The sequence below is a fragment of the Eptatretus burgeri genome, chromosome 10, assembly GCF_056783735.1.
Source record: "Eptatretus burgeri isolate ZD-2024b chromosome 10, Ebu_testis_v1, whole genome shotgun sequence".
NCBI lineage: Eukaryota > Metazoa > Chordata > Myxini > Myxiniformes > Myxinidae > Eptatretus > Eptatretus burgeri.
The window spans coordinates 106,481,437-106,499,444 of record NC_140970.1 but is presented as its reverse complement, the minus strand read 5'-3'; the positions used below and the strand labels follow the sequence as shown (position 1 = coordinate 106,499,444).

General features: G+C 44.5%; 1 protein-coding gene across 5 annotated transcripts in view; it reads left to right on the top strand.

Moving 5' to 3' along the window:
• Positions 1–18,008, top strand: part of LOC147019376 (folate receptor alpha-like) — a 44,293-nt gene that overhangs the window by 5,192 nt on the left and 21,093 nt on the right. For 3 of the 5 annotated variants that reach the window (XM_085899861.1, XM_085899860.1, XM_085899858.1), the window contains exon 2: positions 14,533–14,704. In XM_085899861.1, the coding sequence (XP_085755987.1) occupies positions 14,570–14,704 (135 nt within the window). In that variant the 5' untranslated portion in view covers positions 14,533–14,569. Of the gene's footprint in view, positions 1–9,469; positions 9,779–14,532; positions 14,705–18,008 lie in introns of those variants that run through there. The other 2 variants (XM_085899857.1, XM_085899859.1) reach the window with 2 other exon arrangements.

Genomic DNA, 18,008 nt, shown 5'->3' with positions numbered 1-18,008 from the left:
TTCCACTGTACTTGATTGCTAATAGGAACAGGATGTCAGTACAGGTGAAAAGGTTGCATGCCACTATCTTCTGTTTTGTATCCTTGATAAACGATGCCTGTATAGCCTGTACATACACAAACCTGTTCATTTATATCGTTGTGTGTTTGTACGATGCCCAATAATGTACCCCTCTACATGTTTATTGATCCATCAACACCATACTTTGGGTTGGTCTAGAAACTGGAAATGTTCCCGTCTAAACCCTGGTTTGAAGATGTTGGAAACTCTGCTTCAAATCCCAAATATCATTTTTTTTATTGGTGTTGTACTTCATGCATTTCATTGTCTGTCTCTTCCCTCTCTTCAGACCTGGTCAAGCTTTACTTGGAATATGTCATTCTCTCACTATCTTTCTCAGGAAGGACCAGCTGGCAACTGCCTCTCCACCCTCCCCCCATCTACTTTCTTAATCCTCATGAAGTTCAGTCATTCAAACTACTGGGTCTCACTGCCAGCCATGATCTTTCTTGGGCAAACCACATTTCAACATTTGCCTCCAAAGCCAGTCGACAACTGGACATCCTCCGTCATATAAAGTCCTTCCTTGGCACACCTAAACTCGGGTCCACCGACAAGGCTTTCGTCCACTGCTTTATGGAGTACTGCTCTCCCCTCTGAGCTGGCTCCCCTGTCTCGCACGTTTCTCAGCTTGACACTGAAAACCAAGGTCTTCAAGATTATTGTATTATCCCATGATTTAAGCTGAATTTATGGCTTTATCACTTCACCATCATAGCCTGTTGGTGGCCTCTGTTGTCTATCATCCCCTTTGTGGTTCTGCACCCTCTGATGTGTCTGTGCCCCCTCCCCTCCCCCCACTCCCCCTCCAGGTTTCTGCAGGGCTCACATGGTCCACCAACAGCTCCCTTCTGATGGAACTACCTAAACACAGGATCGCAGTTCACCTCCACTCATTTGTTCTCCCCCCAACCCCTCTTCCCCTCCCTGTGAAATCCATTTCCATGTCCTCTTCAAAGTCATTCTTCCCTCAAAGTCTTTAAGACTGCCAATCATCCCCAATCCTGTGTGGAAACCAATGCAAACATTACTGCTCTGCATAAAAAGGTGCAAAAACTGATCCCTGCAACTACAGACCAATCATCAAGGTCATGGAATCCATCAAATCCTTCCTCTTCTCCAATGGCTTGATTTCTGATCATCAATTTGGATTCAGACCAGGTCACTCTACCCTGGACATCCTGCTTCTGTTCTCCCAACAATGGGTGGAGGTCCTCAATGCCAAACATGAAATCAGAGCCATCTCCCTCGACATAATCGCGTGCCTTCGTGTTGTTTCTTGGGATGTTCTGGGTGAGAAAGTTGTAAGTGGAGTATTTAATATCTTGGGATGAAATTGTACTTCAGATATTTTGCTGATGGGAAGGAGCCTTTTCATACTCTGAAATTTGATAAGGGTATGGTTGCTTAGCAGGCTCCTGTCTCATTTTGAATAAACTGTTTGTTGATTGTTTATCATTTGAACAGTTATTCAATTGCCTGTTCAATAGGCTATAAAGTGTGAATTTCTGATGAGTATTAATCTGAACAGTCATGCAATCACAACGATGAATGATCAAAGAAAGAACTTCATTGTATTTCTCAATCAAATTGATAGGATTTTTTCTGATTATTTATATGGAACCTTAAGTACTGTTTGATGTAGTGGATCTACTCGGGGGATCACGTGGTAAAGCCATATATACATACATATATTTTTTTTTCAAGGCTTGTGGAAGAGCTATAACCCAGAACAGATCAGGATATACCATAACAAAAGTAACAGCAGGAGAAGGGAGAAATGCCAACGGCAGGCCGGAGGGAGAAAAAGGACCGAGCCGGCCAAACAAGGGATGTGGGGGAGCATGAGCATGTAGCCGATGGACAAGATGGATACAGAAGGAAAATTTGGGGAGAGGCAGAATGGGGGTGGTTTAATGAGTGTCGTAATATAAATATCATTGTTATGGATAGAGGATGATTTGAGAAGGTGAACAGCTGTTTTGAAGACTTGGAGGGAAGCATGACATTGACGAGTCGACGAAGTTGGTTTCACAGGTGTGGGGGGAAAAAAGAGGAATTAATAAATTATTAATTTGACTTGTCCATATTCTCATAATGCTTTGTTGAAAATTTGATGACAAAAGCTGAGATGGTTAATAATAATTTATTGTGTGTGTGCAACCACTGTTTATACTCCGGAGCTGACGGGTCCCTTATCGGACCGAAGTTCGCCAATAGGTCGACCACGTGGGGTAGGGTCGATTACCAATTTCAATTTGCCTAAATACCCACGTCATCCAACTACCGGGGAAATTCACCCTCGACGATGCTCGTACGGAACGAGACACTAGCGTACTCGAACCGTGTATGACCCGAGCGGATGGTCACCGAGCTTCCGTCGGTCTAAAATGTCCCTTTACAGCAGCAACAGTCTGGCTAATTCTCCAACATGCACCGTGTTAAACCAATAGAAGAAAACCAAAAACGAACCGATACATTTAGCACATGGGTTTATTTATAATGGAGCAGGGGGCACGTAAGAAGCAGAGTTATCTGAATTTAAGAGGCACGTATGTACAACAAGGCAAGCCTGGTGTTGGCGCAGTGGTTAGGGCAGTGGCTTGGGACCCAAAAGGTCCTGAGTTCAAGCCCCGTTGGGACACTGAATTAATATATGCATATATATATATATATATATATATATATATATATATATATATATATATATATATATATATATATATATATACCAAGTCGAAAACACCAGGGGGTTGACTCAGCCTGCCATCCTTCCGAGGTCGGCGAAATGAGTACCAGTTGTACTGGGCCCGGTGTATGCCCCGGTTAGAATAGGTGTACCATATCCCTGTGTGTCGTAAGAGGCGACCAGGGTTGCGTCAGGAAGGGCATCCGGCGTAAAAACCTATGCCAAATCATTATGCGGACAACAAAATGAATTTCCGTACCGGATCGGTTGAGGCCCGGGTTACCAACGACCGCCACCGGTACCGGTGGTCAGCAGGGTACCAGTGGAAATTGTGCTACTGCTGGGCGAAGGAGGAGAAGGAGACGGGGAAGGCGAGTCCGGAGGCAGTGGGAGAGGGGGAAGGGTAGAAGTGTGGAGGTGAGAGTTGGAACTCTGAATGTTGGGACGATGACTGGCAAAGGGCGAGAGTTGGCTGATATGATTGAGAGAAGAAAGGTGGACATACTGTGTGTACAAGAGACAAAGTGGATGGGGAGTAAGGCTAGGAGCATTGGAGGTGGTTTCAAACTGTTCTACCATGGTGTGGATGGGAGGAGAAATGGTGTCAGGGTAATCCTGAAGGAGGATTATGTCAACAGGGTATTGGAGGTGAGGAGAGTGTCTGACCGAGTGATGAGTGTGAAGTTGGAAATTGAATGGGTGATGATGAATGTCATCAGTGCATATGCCCCACATATGGGGTGTGAGATGGAATATAAAGAAGATTTCTGGAGTGAGTTAGCTGAAGTGGTGGAGAGTGTATCCAAGGATGAAAGAGTGGTGATTGGAGCAGATTTCAATGGGCATGTTGGGGAAGGGAATAAAGAGGATGAGGAGGTGATGGGGAGGTACGGTCTCAACAAGAGAAATGTGGAAGGGCAAATGGTGGTAGAGTTTGCAAAAATAATGGAAATGGCAGTGGTAAATACGTATTTCAAGAAGGAGGAACACAGGGTGACTTACAAGAGTGGAGGAAAGTGCACACAGGTGGATTACATCTTAAGCAGGAGATGCAACCTGAAAGAGATTAGTGACTGTAAGGTGGTGGCCGGGGAGAGTGTCGCTCGACAGCATCGATTGGTGGTTTGTAGGATGACTTTAGAGGTGAGGTTGAGGAAGAGAGTGAGGGCTGAACCAAGGACCAGATGGTGGAAGCTGAAGGAGGAAGACTGTTGCGTGAAATTTAGGGAGGAGGTGAGACAGGCGTTGGATGGTGGTAAAGATGGGTGGGATGATTGGGCAACGACAGCAGAAGTTGTGAGGGAGATAGCTCGGAAGGTACTTGGTGTGACATCTGGACAGAGGAAGGAAGATAAGGAGACTTGGTGGTGGAATGAGGAAGTACAGGAAAGTATAAGGAAGAAGGGGTTGGCGAAAAGGAAGTGGGATAGTCAGAGAGATGAAGAAAGTAGGCAGGAGTACAAGGAGTGGCGGCGAAAGGCAAAAAGAGAGGTGGCAAAGGCCAAGGAAAAGGCACATGACGAGCTGTATGAGAAGTTGGATACAAAAGAAGGGGAAAAGGATTTATACCGATTGGCAAGACAGAGGGACCGAGCTGGGAAGGATGTGCTGCAGGTTAGGGTGATAAAGGACGTAAATGGGAATGTGCTGACGAGCGAGGAGAGCGTGTTGAGAAGGTGGATGGAGTACTTTGAGGAGCTGATGAATGAAGAAAATGAGAGAGAGAAGGTTGGAAGAGGTGGAGATAGTGAATCTGGAAGTGGGGTGGATCAGTAAGGATGAAGTGAGGACTGCTATGAAGAAGATGAAAAGTGCAAAGGCGGTTGGCCCAGATGGTATACCAGTGGAGGCATGGAAGTGCTTAGGAGAGATGGCAGTGGGGTTGTTAACCAGATTGTTTAATAAAGTCTTGGAAAGTGAGAGGATGCCGGAGGAGTGGAGATTAAGTGTACTGGTTCCGATTTTCAAGAATAAGGGTGATGTGCAGAGCTGTGGAAATTACAGAGGGATAAAGTTGTTAAGCCACACCATGAAGTTATGGGAAAGAGTAGTGGAAGCTAGGTTGAGAGGAGAGGTGACGATCTGTGAGCAGCAATATGGGTTTATGCCAGGAAAGAGCACCACTGATGCGATGTTTGCTTTGAGAATGTTGATGGAGAAGTATAGGGAAGGCCAGAAGGAGTTACATTGTGTGTTTGTGGATTTAGAGAAAGCTTATGATAGGGTGCCAAGAGAGGAGTTGTGGCATTGTATGAGGAAGTCGGGAGTGGTGGAGAAGTATGTGAGGATCGTGCAGGATATGTATGAGGACAGTGTGACAACAGTGAGGTGTGCGGTAGGAATGATGGACAGGTTTAAGGTTAAAGTGGGATTGCACCAAGGATCGACTCTGAGCCCTTTCCTGTTTGCAATGGTGATGGACAGGTTGACGGACGAGATCAGACTGGAGTCCCCATGGACCATGATGTTCGCGGATGACATCATGATCTGTAGGGAGAGGAGGGAGCAGCCTGAGGCGAGCCTCGAGCGGTGGAGGTACGCACTGGAGAGAAGGGGAATGATAGTCAGTAGGAGTAAGACGGAGTACATGTGCGTAAATGAGAGGGAGGGTGGTGGTATGGTGCGGTTGTAAGGAGTTGAGGTGGGGAAGGTGGATTGGTTTAAATACTTGGGATCAACTGTCCAAAGTAACTGAGAGTGTGGGAGAGAAGTGAAAAAGAGAGTGCAGGCAGGATGGAGTGGGTGGAGAAGAGTTGCAGGAGTGATTTGTGACAGAAGGGTAGCTGCAAGAGTGAAGGGGAAAGTATATAAGACGGTAGTGAGACCAGCTATGTTGTATGGTTTGGAGGCGGTGGCACTAACAAAAAGACAGGAAGCGGAGCTGGAGGTGGCAGAGTTAAAGACGCTGCGATTCTCGTTGGGAGTGACGAGGATGGATAGGATAAGAAATGAGTATATTAGAGGGACAGCGCAGGTAGGACGGTTTGGAGACAAAGTGAGAGAGGCGAGATTGAGATGGTTTGGACATGTGCACAGGAGGGAAGCGGAGTATATCGGGAGAAGGATGTTGAAGATGGAGCCGCCAGGCAGGAGGAGAAGAGGAAGGCCAAAGAAGAAGTTCATGGATACGGTGAGGGCGGACATGCGGGTGGTTGGAGTGTCAATGGAAGATGTGGAGGATAGAGCGAAATGGAGACTGTTGATCCGCTGTGGCTACCCCTAACCGGAGCAAGCCGAAAGAGGAAGAAGAAGTGTGACCGCTGTTTCTCGACAACCACTGCTCCGATCTAATTGAAACTTTCCAGGTATATTGCTGGGGACCTGAGTATGTGCCTTTTCAAGGTTAGATATTAATCGGACAAGTGCTTCCCAAGTTATGGCCATTTATTTACCAAACCAATGTCAGGACACGTTGCTGCGTCGGCATGGCCGATGGGGAAAGGGCGCCATTTAGTTACCCATGACAGGACGCGTTACTGTGTAGGCATGGCCGTTGGGGAAGAGATCCTCAGCCGCGTTCTCCATTACGGGTTACAACGTACGGACTTCCGGATAGTGATGACTTGCTGTATTCTAATAATTTCTCGATTTCTTATGTGCATTTATAGATAAACACAATGCCCCAATCCAGTTGTCATTTACGAGAACGAAGTAACGGCCTGTGTGGTTGCTTGAAAGTTATTTTATTTTTATTTTTTTGCACGTTCGGGCATGCGAGAGCGAAGGAATGGCCTGTATGGTTGTTGTTGTTTGTGGCACACTGTTTGAAAGTTATTTTATTTAATTTAATTTTTCTTTGCATGTACGGCCACGCGAGAGTGAAGGAACGGCCTGTGTGTTTGTTGTTTCTGGCATGCGGTTTGAAATTTTTTTTTTTATTTTTTTTTTTTTTAATCTTGCCAAAACGAAGTTTTTGCAAGATATGTGTTCAGCTTGTATGTTTGTTTGTTATTTTTTTTGTTTTTTTTTTGTCTGTAATCACGTATAAAAAATTCTGCAGAGCACAGTTATCATTGGAAATTTTTGTAACTTCGCATATCAGAGGTCCCTTTCAGTGCATAAAATTTTGAAGGTCAAGGTCACTTTGTCGCAAATCAGGGGAGTCGACGAAACCCTTATTTTTTTGAGTAATTTTGATCGGATCGTCTTCAAACTTCATGGGAATATAGTTCATGGTCTGGCGCTCAGCTGATTACTTTTTGGTGGTGATTAGCCTTGACCTTCATGTTTTTACTTATGAAATCTAAAGATTTCATAAGTATATTGATGACTTCCGTTTCTGTTTGTTTGTTTGTTTGTTTGTTTGTTTGTAGGCACGATAACTCGAACGGAATAAGCTACCAATGTCAAATTACACCACGTGATTCAGGAGGGTGATGGCTAGTGCTGATTAAATTTTGGTCAAAATCGGTCACAGTGAGGTCAAATATTCGATTTTTGATGGTTTGCTACAGAATCATGGTAGAAACTTCTGGTTTGCGTCGCTACTTTCTCTAGAGACAGCTTTTATTAGACAAAGTCAGAGGTCAAGTTGACGATTTCGTAAGTACCAGTCTTCGACTGCTTGTTTTTTTTTTCGTTTTTTTTTTTTTGTCTGTAATCGCGTATAAAAAATTCTGCCGAGCACAGTTATCATTGGAAATTTTTGTAACTTCGCATATCAGAGGGCTATAGAGGTCCCTTTCAGCGCATAAAATTTTGAAGGTCAAGGTCACTTTGTCGCAAATCAGGGGAGTCGACGAAATCCTTATTTTTTGAGTAATTTTGATTGGATCGTCTTCAAACTTCAGAGGAATATAGTTCATGGTCTGGCGCTCAGCTGATTAATTTTTGGTGGCGATTGGCCTTGACCTTCATGGTTAGCGCCTAAGGTCAAACATATTTGACCCCAAGGTCAAATTTTCAAGTTTTAGGAACCATATCGTGTAGTACCTCAAATTGAACACCTCGATGAGTGCTTTCTAGATATGTCAAGCTTGAGACATTATGACGTCATTTGGTGACGTGAGGCAAAAGCATATTTTTCATCGTTACTCTAGAACGATTCTCATCGGAATCTCTCATAGGCAGATATTCCTCAAGGAGTCGCTCCTGGTGGATAGCAGCTCTGTTCACCTCGGTGTGACCTTAAAGAAGTCACACGTGGGCACCTTTTGGCAAGATACGGGTCACCCTGCGGGTGACATTGGTTTTTTTTGTCTGTCTGTCTCTGTTAGCAACTTTATGGCAAAACGGCTTTAGCAAACACAATCAAATTTAATCCACAGGTGGGCAATGAACCTTGGATGACCCCAATACCTTTTGGGTCCAATTGGATCAAAGGTCAAGATCACGAAAAGATCAAAATCGTTTTTCGCTCATAACTTCGTCAACAATGATCTGATTTACTTCAAACTAAGCTTATAGTGAACCTTATTATATTTGTCACTTATAATCCTACCCATTCCTATAGTGAAATTCGGTAGGGTCCGAAGTTTTGGGGGTCATGGCCATCGGTCAAAATTACAAATTTTCCATTAAAACTAAAACCTGGTTACGAAAATACAATTTTACGGGAAAACGGCCGGCTCAACACTGTCAAATTGTATCCACAGGTGGGTAATGAACCTCGGACGACCCCATTAACTTTTGGGCCCAATTAGGTCAGAAGTCAAGTTCAGGTCACGAAAAGGTCAAAATCTTTTTCGCTCATAACTTCGTCAAAAATGGTTTAATTGACTTCAAACTAAGACTAAAATATTCCTTATTCTATTCCTTGTAATCAACATTCAGGTTAAGGATATATCAAATTTAAATTTGATCCCCAAAATAACTTTATGCCTTGAATGGGCGGGATTTGTTGTGCCTGGCATCACTTTTTTATTCATTTTTGTTGCTCTGCAGTCGCTCTTCGGTTACAAAGAAAGATGATGCATCCATGGCATATCCATGTTTTACATATCTGATGCTTTGTGACTCACAAAGTTCAGCTTCTGTTTACTCCATCAGTGAACATTCACATGGTTAACATTCCATGGGTTAGTAATCAAAAACAGGAAAGTTGCCACTCCATTAATCTGTAAATGTTTAACACCATACGGTAGTTGTATATTGATGACATTAACTTACACAGGTCAACCTGAAATTTGATCTGCATTTGCACGCTGCTCGTTGGTGAGTTTTTGTTTCTGACTTGTGAAGACGTTTGCCGGCTTTTGCATGTTATGAGATGAAATGTTTTTCTTATTAGGAAGTGTGTTTGTGTTTGTGTTGTATATGTTCGTGTGTAATATATATATATATATATATATATATATATATATATATATATATATATATATATATATATATATATATATATATATATATATGCACAAGTGAAGGCTGGATTTGTTTCTAATTTTAGTTGAGGGCTCTGAAAACAATTGAGACAAGCAAATATTTTTATTTTCAAAAACAGTTTCTAAAGATTTGATATCGGAAGAACTTGGTTTATAATTGCAGAGATGAATAAACAAACAAGTGGTATTAACTTTGTCCTGAAAATTTTTTTTTATTTTTTTTTTTTACATTGGACCATTTTGGTATATAAAAAGTCGATGCAAGATATCTTATTTAAACTGGGTACTTGTAATTACTTGGTGGGGTGGGTGGGTCTCATTTCCCTGTTCCTGGGTTCTGGTTTTATAATTTGCTTGTTTTTATGCATTTGTGGCAATCATACTGTTAAATTATGGAGAACAAGAACTGAATAACACCTTGAAGCCAGGTTGAACCTTCAAATTGGTTAGCACAAGTGGGCCTGGAGGGGTGAGCGATTTTGCTGTTAAAAGAAAAAAAAAAGTGCAGTGACATCTGTTTTGTTTTTGCATTGGTCGGTTTTAAGTATGAGCTGCAATATGCCAGACAAGACTGATGTTACATGTCTGTGTTGAACCACCTGAAATGAGCAGTGTGAGCAGGTCCTCCTGGAATGATGGAATGGGCAGGTTGTGCCGGGTATGCACCTTTCCTATCGTTTTCAACACTGAAGCTGCCCTCTGCTTGCAGGTGTTTAAGAGTGTTGACAGAAGCGCTCTCTGGCATTTAGCTGGAACTGACCTGTATTTTTCCCCCAAACCCTTTCACCCTCCATATGCTTGTGCTAATATAGGGACTCTCAAACTCCCAACATTATTCTGTATTTGTCTCCATTTTTGTTTGTGCATGTTTATAATTGCATTGATCTGAGGCTTGTGGAGCAGCTTTCCACATATCACATGCTTGTGTGTTGTGGTTGTGGTGTCTGGTGGGTTCGTTCGCGGTACATGTTGCGCTTCTTCATTCAGGCTCTTGTGTGGAGGAAACCTACAGTTTAACATCCATCTGATGGACAGCACACATTGAATCACCCTGCTTGCGAAACACCAAGACTGTTCTTAGCTGGATTGGTTGTTTAAATTAACATTTATTCTACTTTTAAAAAAACTTTTCAAGTCAACTATGCCTGTTTCATTTATGAATACTAGAGCCATCATCTACAGTACTGCCCAACAGGCTAAGGGCCTCTCGTATTCATGTATCAAGTGATGCATTCCAAACCATTGTGGGTGTTCTTCATCTGCATCCTGGTTTGGGGCCATCAGTTTATCCTTTGTTTGGATAATTCTTGATGGCGTTAGCCACCATCTGCTTGAGCACCAGTGTCCAGAGCAGTCAGGCTTCACACCAAAGAGGTCAACGATTGACCACATCCTTTCTCTTCGGGTCCTCACCAAATGTAGACAAGAGTTTCGGCAGTAGCTGCTTGCAGCCTATGTTGATCTCTGTAAAGCATTTGATTCAGTGAATTTGGGATGGACTCTGGAGGATTCTTGGTCTTCGTGGGGTGCCAACAAAATTGATTGATCTGATGTTTGAACTATAATCTGGTACTGAGAGATGTGGTAATACCATCTCCGACTTATTTCCAGTCGTTACTGGAGTTTGTCAGGGATGTTTACTGGCCCCCATACTTTTCAGCACTTTTATGGACTGGATTTTGGGGAGGATGTCAGAGATCAAGCTGCGGTGCATCGTTTGGGAATGTCAAGATCTCTGACCTTGATTTAGCAGATGATGGTCATCTTTGTGGAGACTCCAGATATCATTTTGGGGGCCTGTGTGGAACCTTACCATGTTCCGAAGACCTTACCGTATATGTATGTGTGTGTATATGTGTGTATATGTATATGTATATGTATATGTATATGTATATATATATATATATATACACAAACATTATATATGTATATATATTTATATAAATATATATTGTTACGAATTTGGAAGTTTACTGCACACAACATACAGGTCCTATAGATCAGTTATATTGGAAAGTACGTGTTGCCAGCTACGGTCCCGTCCCTTGTCTAATGGGCAATTAAATGTTCATGCGCTGTGGAGTTATTTTGACAGTTGGGGTTTTTCTTTTACATTTTTCCACAAACATGAACTACAACAACAGCTGCAGACCAATCCAGCTCCGAATAAAACGACGACGAGAAACCCTCTGCTCCCGGCATTCTCCTTGCGCTCACCAGGGGAAGGGTCATGCCCCCATCCACTGATTCGCTTGGCAGGGTGCCAAGTAGGGAAAAGTTCAAGCCACACCCGAGAATGAATCACGCCTGAGGAGCCCCGTCCGAGAATGATTCATGTCTGAGTGAGCCATGCCTGAGAACGAATCGTGCCTGAGCGAGTGCGCCGGAGAAGATAAAAAGGAACAGAGAATCCTCGCCGAGAGCGTCTAAGGGCATCTTCGAGCGTCTTCTTCCTCCTCCTCCCGATGATCAAGAGCTTCGGCTTCAGAGACATCATCCACCACCGGAGCTGGAAGGGTGCGCGCTGTCTCTCGGAGGGATACGGAGGAAAGGTTTTGATGGCCAGGCTGATCGCGGCTCGCCGGTGTCTGGGTTCGGCTCGCCTTTCGCTGGTACCCGGGTCGCCTCGACGCAAAGACCACACGAGGTGAACAGGTCCGAGGCAGAATCTGGTGTTCAGCTCGTCCTTTCCATCTGGGCTGGAGGCCTCAATAAAGACCATTTTGGTCCGATTCTTTTGGGTGTGTGCGTATGTGTGTTTGTGGTGCCAGTCTGCCAAGTAATGAATTAAGTGCCTTGCTGTAAATATGTGCTTATTAATATTCGGATAACTCTGCTCTTTTCTGTTCCCCTCCCTGCCTATTGTTAAATAAACAGCCCCATTTGTGAAATATATCCGCTTGTTCGTGTCCTTTCCTCCGTTGGCTTAGCGTGCTGCGTGTTGGAAAATTAGCCAGGCTGTTGCCGCTGTAACGGGACAATTGGACCGACGGATCTCAGCGATCAACCACTCGGGTCGCACACGGTTCGAGTACGCTAAGTGGCTCATTCCGTACGGGTGCCGTCGAGGGTGTGGAGACTTGCTAAATCGCCACGTGGAAATCTCGGTATTTTGAAAATTGGCAAATAACCCTGTACCACGTGGCAGAAATATTGACGCTTCACAGTCCGATAAGGGACCCATACTTTTTTGGAGTTTTCCGAAAAGGTACGATCTATATTCCGGGCGAAACGGTCAAGCCGACTCTACTGTTCCATCTAGCAGTCGTGCTCGCAGCCGATACCCGGCACCGCAACAATATGTATGTATATATATATACATTGTTGCGAGCACGACCGCTAGGTGGGGCAGTAGGGTCGACTCCACCGAACACCCGGAATGTATATCGTACCTTTCGGAAAACTCCGAGGGTACGGGTCCCTTACCGGACCATGAATCGTCAATAATTTGACCGAGTGGGGTCGGGTTAATTGCCAAACTTCAATATACCTAATTACCCACGTGGACAAAGCTACCGAGTATTCACACCCTTGACAGCACTCATCGAGTCGAGCCGTTAGCGTGCCCGACCCGTGCGCAACACGAGCGGATGGTTGCCGAAGTCCTGTCGGTCCAAATGTTCATTTACAGCGGCAACAGCCTTTGTAATCCACCAACGCGCGCCATGCTAAGCCAATGGAAGAAACACAGAAACGAACTGATACATTTAACAAATGGGGTATTTATTCACAGTAATCGGGGAAACGAGGGAAGCATGTAAGGGCAGAAAAATCACGACTAATAGAGAATGCAAATTTACACACAAGCACTTAAACAATTCCTACTTAGACAGGCCCACAGACAGACGCACACCCAAAAGAAACGGACCCAAAATGGTCTTCATTATCCCTTCAGCTCAGAGGGAAGTCGAGCTGAGGGATGAGAAAGTGGCAGGCTACCTGGCCACGAGCGCGTGGCTCGACGGCCACACCTTCCCGGAGCACCAGTCGGCCAAGAACGGACCAGGGCAGCCAGACGCAGACCACGCCAGCCACGAGACAAGATGACCCGGGAACCAAAGCACGCCAGTGACAAGATGCCTTTTGCCCAGCCTCGAGAGATGCGTTTTGAACGGGTGCGAATTCTTCTTTCGCTCGAGCAGATCCACCCGATTATTCGCTCAGGCGTGGCCCGCTCAGGCGTGGCCCGCTCTCTCTGGGTGGAACACGACGCATTCCCTTATTTGGCGCGCTGCCAAGCGAACTGGTTCATGACCATATTTGGGAATGGAATTCCATCCCCGAACGAATTCTGAACATGCCCGCATACCAGAGAATGCCGGGAGCAGAGGGTTGTCGCTGTGAGAGCGAAGATGGTGTTATTGTTGTTGTTGTAGTTGTTGTGAGTGATGTAAAAATCCTAACTATCAAAACAACTCACAGCGCATCCACATTTATTAACCCATTAAACGAGGGACGGGGACCCTAACTAAAATACACATACTTACCGATATAACTGTGCTATCTGACCTGTATGTTGACTGCTCATGGCTTCCAGATTCGTATATATATATATATATATATATATATTCCATTTGAGCTTTCAGCATCAAATTTTCAACAAAACTTTTATTATGAGAACATGGAGAAAATAATTTGGTCAAAATATGAAAAGCCAAAGTCAATGAGTACAAATATGCCTTATTAGTCTCTCTCCCGCACACCATGAGATTGCCGTGTTTTGTACTCTTCCGAGTCTTTATTTACCATTTCAACTTTTATCATCAAATATTCATCAAACCTTTTTATTATGAGAACATTTATCAATACATTTTACATCTGTTTTATTTCTTCAACTGCTTTGGTCCAGTTTAATATGAGTAGAAAACTGACGTGGATCGACTGCATTTTGAGATGGTTTCTCGTTACATATACATTTGTGTGGTTCAGTGGGTGCTAAAATGAGCTAATTTAAATTGAGAGAGTGAGGATATTGAAGTGTGGGAGTCGGGATAATGGTAAGGTGCTTGCAAGAGTGGAAGGAAAAACTGCATGTATGGAGTAAAAAACAAACGGTGGTGGTGGTGGTGGTGGTGGTGGGGGTTCGTGGGATGGTACTAAAGTATGTGTATTTAATATGGTCTTTGGGGTTTTCAGACAGCTTTGTCTCCAGCTATGTGAGCTATTTGGTGGAAATGTTGCATTATTTCAGTCCAAGTGGAACACTGGGATAATTAAAGGAAATTGTTTCTTCCTTCACAGGTAAATGAGTCCTGCATTTCAGGTGCTTGTTTAAGTGGTTACTGCATCCATCAATTTTACCTAATTGGTTCCCTGATTTTTGTTTTCTGCCAGTGGTCCTTTTGAGTCCAGAGATGACTGCTCAATTGCAGTACACACGATGGCACCTTTTGAGAATTTTATTTTCCCCACTCTTGACCATTGAAATAAATATTTGATCTTGTGCATTGCTCTATCAAACAGGCTCGGGCTGCACATTATACATGACAATCTGTGGAGGATGCATTTTCAACACTTCCTGTCATTGGTGTTCCTCGTGTGGCAAAAAGTGAGCGCTGGAGATGTTCTCAACATTTGCATGGATGCTAAGCACCACAAAACTAACCCAGGACCAGAGGACAACCTCCATGGGCAAGTAAGTCTTTAATTTGGATAATTGATGTACATTTAGGCCTTTGTCGATTTATATATTATGTGAATTTTTTTATATATATATATATTTTTTGTATACCTTGTCGAGGCTCGTATGAGAGCTAACACACAACGCACAGCAAGAGGGGCAGGAGTGGAAAGGACAAAGCAGTGGAGAACAGAGACATTAGGAGATCTGTGGAAGGGAGAGGGATGGGACGGGGAACATGGGAATACAAAATGGACATTACAGGGACTTTCAAGAAGTAAGGCAGGGAATTTGAAAGAGGTGGGCTTGGCGTGGATTAACTGGTTGAAATTATCATGGTTTTTGTGATGGAGGATGATAGGTGGTGGTGAACAGCTGTTTTGAAGGCTTGGAGGGAAGAATGGGATTGAATAGAGTGTGGGAGTTTATTCCAAAGGCAGGAATGAAAGAGTGAAGGTGAGCACTGATTCGTGATTTTGGTAGTTTTACCAGAAGGGGGTCATAGTCTTGGTTACTATACTGAGTTTCCCAATGTTTTGGTTAATTTTATTTGTCATTTGCAGCTACGTGCTGAATTGTGTGATTATTCAGAAGGATTAAAAGTATTGACAACATCCCACTATTAATTTGCAGTTGATCACTGGTTTTGACACCAATAAAATTTTTTAGTACGAACCCAAGGCATCAAAAAAATTGTGTTGAACAAACTGAATCGAATGGAGCTCATCACTGCCGTTAGAGCATTTAAATTGTGAATTCTTAATCCCAGCTTACCGGCTTGATGCCAGAAGATGCCATTTGCATTTTTCCATGTCCAGCTCTATCCCGTTTAGAATCCTTTGTGGGAACGTGAAACTTGCTGGTAAATAAATAATTTCTGCTCATGGCAATGTTACAATAATTGTTGTCCCTTGTCTGATGGAAAATGTCACTTCAATCTATGCTTCACGACAGTTGTTCACCACTATCTCAGATGTGATCGGCCCATTGGCCTGCACTCATGAGGCTCACTCGCTGAGAGAATTTGGTGAGCAGGATCGGTGACAGGAAAACAAGCCACATGTCCAGACAGCCACAGCTGATGCTCATGGACTATGCAGGTAACAAATCTCATTTGAGTCTCTCTCAGCAACCACTCGTTGGACACAAAGTCCGACCAGCGATGGCCAAGGATTCTCCAAAGAGATCTGGTACCAAAGGAATTAAGTCTCCATCTCAGATTCCTGGACAGAGTCGAAGTCTCGCATCCATAGAGCAAGACTGGAAGCAGCAAGGACCTGAAGACTTGCACTTTCGTCCTTCTGCACAGTTACCGACAGCACCACACCCCATGATCCAGTGAATCCATGACTCCCAAGGCCAGACCCAGACATCTATTGACCTCTGGCTCACAGCCAGCAGAGATGTTAATCTCTCCGTGACCTCAACATCCTCACCACAAACAGGTACAGACAAGACAGCAGCATCCAAGATGTCAATGAAAGCCTGGATCTTAGTTTTGACCCAGGAAACCCGTAATCCAAGCGGCTCTGACTCCTCATTCAGCACCTCGAGGGCCCCCAAAAGGATATCCAGTCTCCGCAAATATGACTACATCATCTGCGAAATCAAGGTAAGAGATCTTGACATTCCCAAACAATGCACCACAGCTTGATCTCTCCAACATCCTCCCTGAAATTCAGTCCATACAAGTGCTAAAAAGTGTGGAGGCCAGTACACACCCCAGATGAACTCCAGCAACAACTGGAAATAAGTTGGAGATGGCACCACCACATCTCACAGCACCCTCATTACCAGAATATAGTTCAGACATTGAACAGTTGTGGTGGCATCCCACAAAGACCAAGACTCCTCCAGCGGGCATCCTGATTTACTGAATCGATCAACATAGGCTGCCAGCATTGCAGCCCCTGCCGAAACCCTCATCTGCTTTCAGTGAGGACCTGAATTGAAAGGACACGTTCAATCGTTGATCTCTTTGGTGTAAAGCCTGACTGCTCTGGGTGCTGGTGCTCAAGTAGATGGTGGTGAACCCTTGCAAGAATTATCCGAGCAAAGACCTTGCCCGGCACTGAGAGCAGCGTCACCCCTCGGTAGTTGCAATCTTGGCGATTACCCTTCCCTTTCCAGAGAGGGACAAAAAGGCCCTGCTTCCAGTCAGTTGGGATGATGCCTGTGTTCCAGGCAGAGCACAGCACTGCATGCAATGACACGAGTACAGCATTTCCACCAGCGTTGAGAAGTTCAGCATGGATGCCACAGATCCTAGGAGCTTTACCCCATTTCTACCGATTCACTGCAGCCTATGTTTCCACAAACGAAGGTGGAATGCAGTTGGAAGGTCAGCAATTGGGATTGTTACACCCCTGACATCCAACTCAACAGCTGGTGGATCAGCCTGGTACAGCCACTCAAAGTAACCGCCCCAGTGGGCCTTCACTTCGGACTTCCCTGTTAAGAGCCCATAAACGTCCGCTTTAACTGCAGTACACCGAGGGTCGGGCTTGGAGTAATACAATGTGCAAATTTCCCTGTATGCAGGACAAGAATCACCTGACCACGGGTGATACTCTATCCCCTCAGATTCCATGCACCATTTGCCTCCTTGTCCACCCTCAGCACATGTACAGTTTTATGCTCAGCTCTGCCATTTCGCCTGGTCCTGCGATTCTGGTAAATGGTATCCAGTGTCCCTTGGGTGAAAAAAATCCTCTTTGCCCTATGGTGAATTCCAAGACTTCCACCGGCAACATCAAGGATGGTGGTTTTGAAGGCACTCCACAAATTTTCGGGATTCCCCAAAGCAACCAGACCCCCCCTCCCTCCTCCCAAATCCTCACTCAGCCTGTTCGCAAACTCCTCAACTGCTCTCTCATCCTTGAGCTTGCCAACATCCAGCCTCCCGGCTTGGATGGTACCATTCTCCCGGTTTAAGCTGCAACTTTAGAGTTGCTATAACAAGCCCGTGGTTGGTATTGAGGAACTGAGCACTCTGGTGGACCTTGCCGTTCTGGATCATCCTCCAGTCACCATCAACAAGCACATGGTCAATCTCCTTTGCCACACCGCCAGTGTTGGAATACCAAGTCCAGCGATGAGGCTGTGGGTGCTGAAACCATGAACCAGCCACCCTAAGTCCAAGACTTCTTGCAAAGCAAGGAACTTGGTGCTATTTTGGTTCACAATTTCAGATCCATGGGGACCAACATGCGTCTCATAACCATCCCTATCAGTTCCAGTCGATGCATTGAAATTCCCTAAGAATGGAAGTATATCTCGCCTGGGGCACTTATCAACCACAGACTCGAGCGTGGCATAG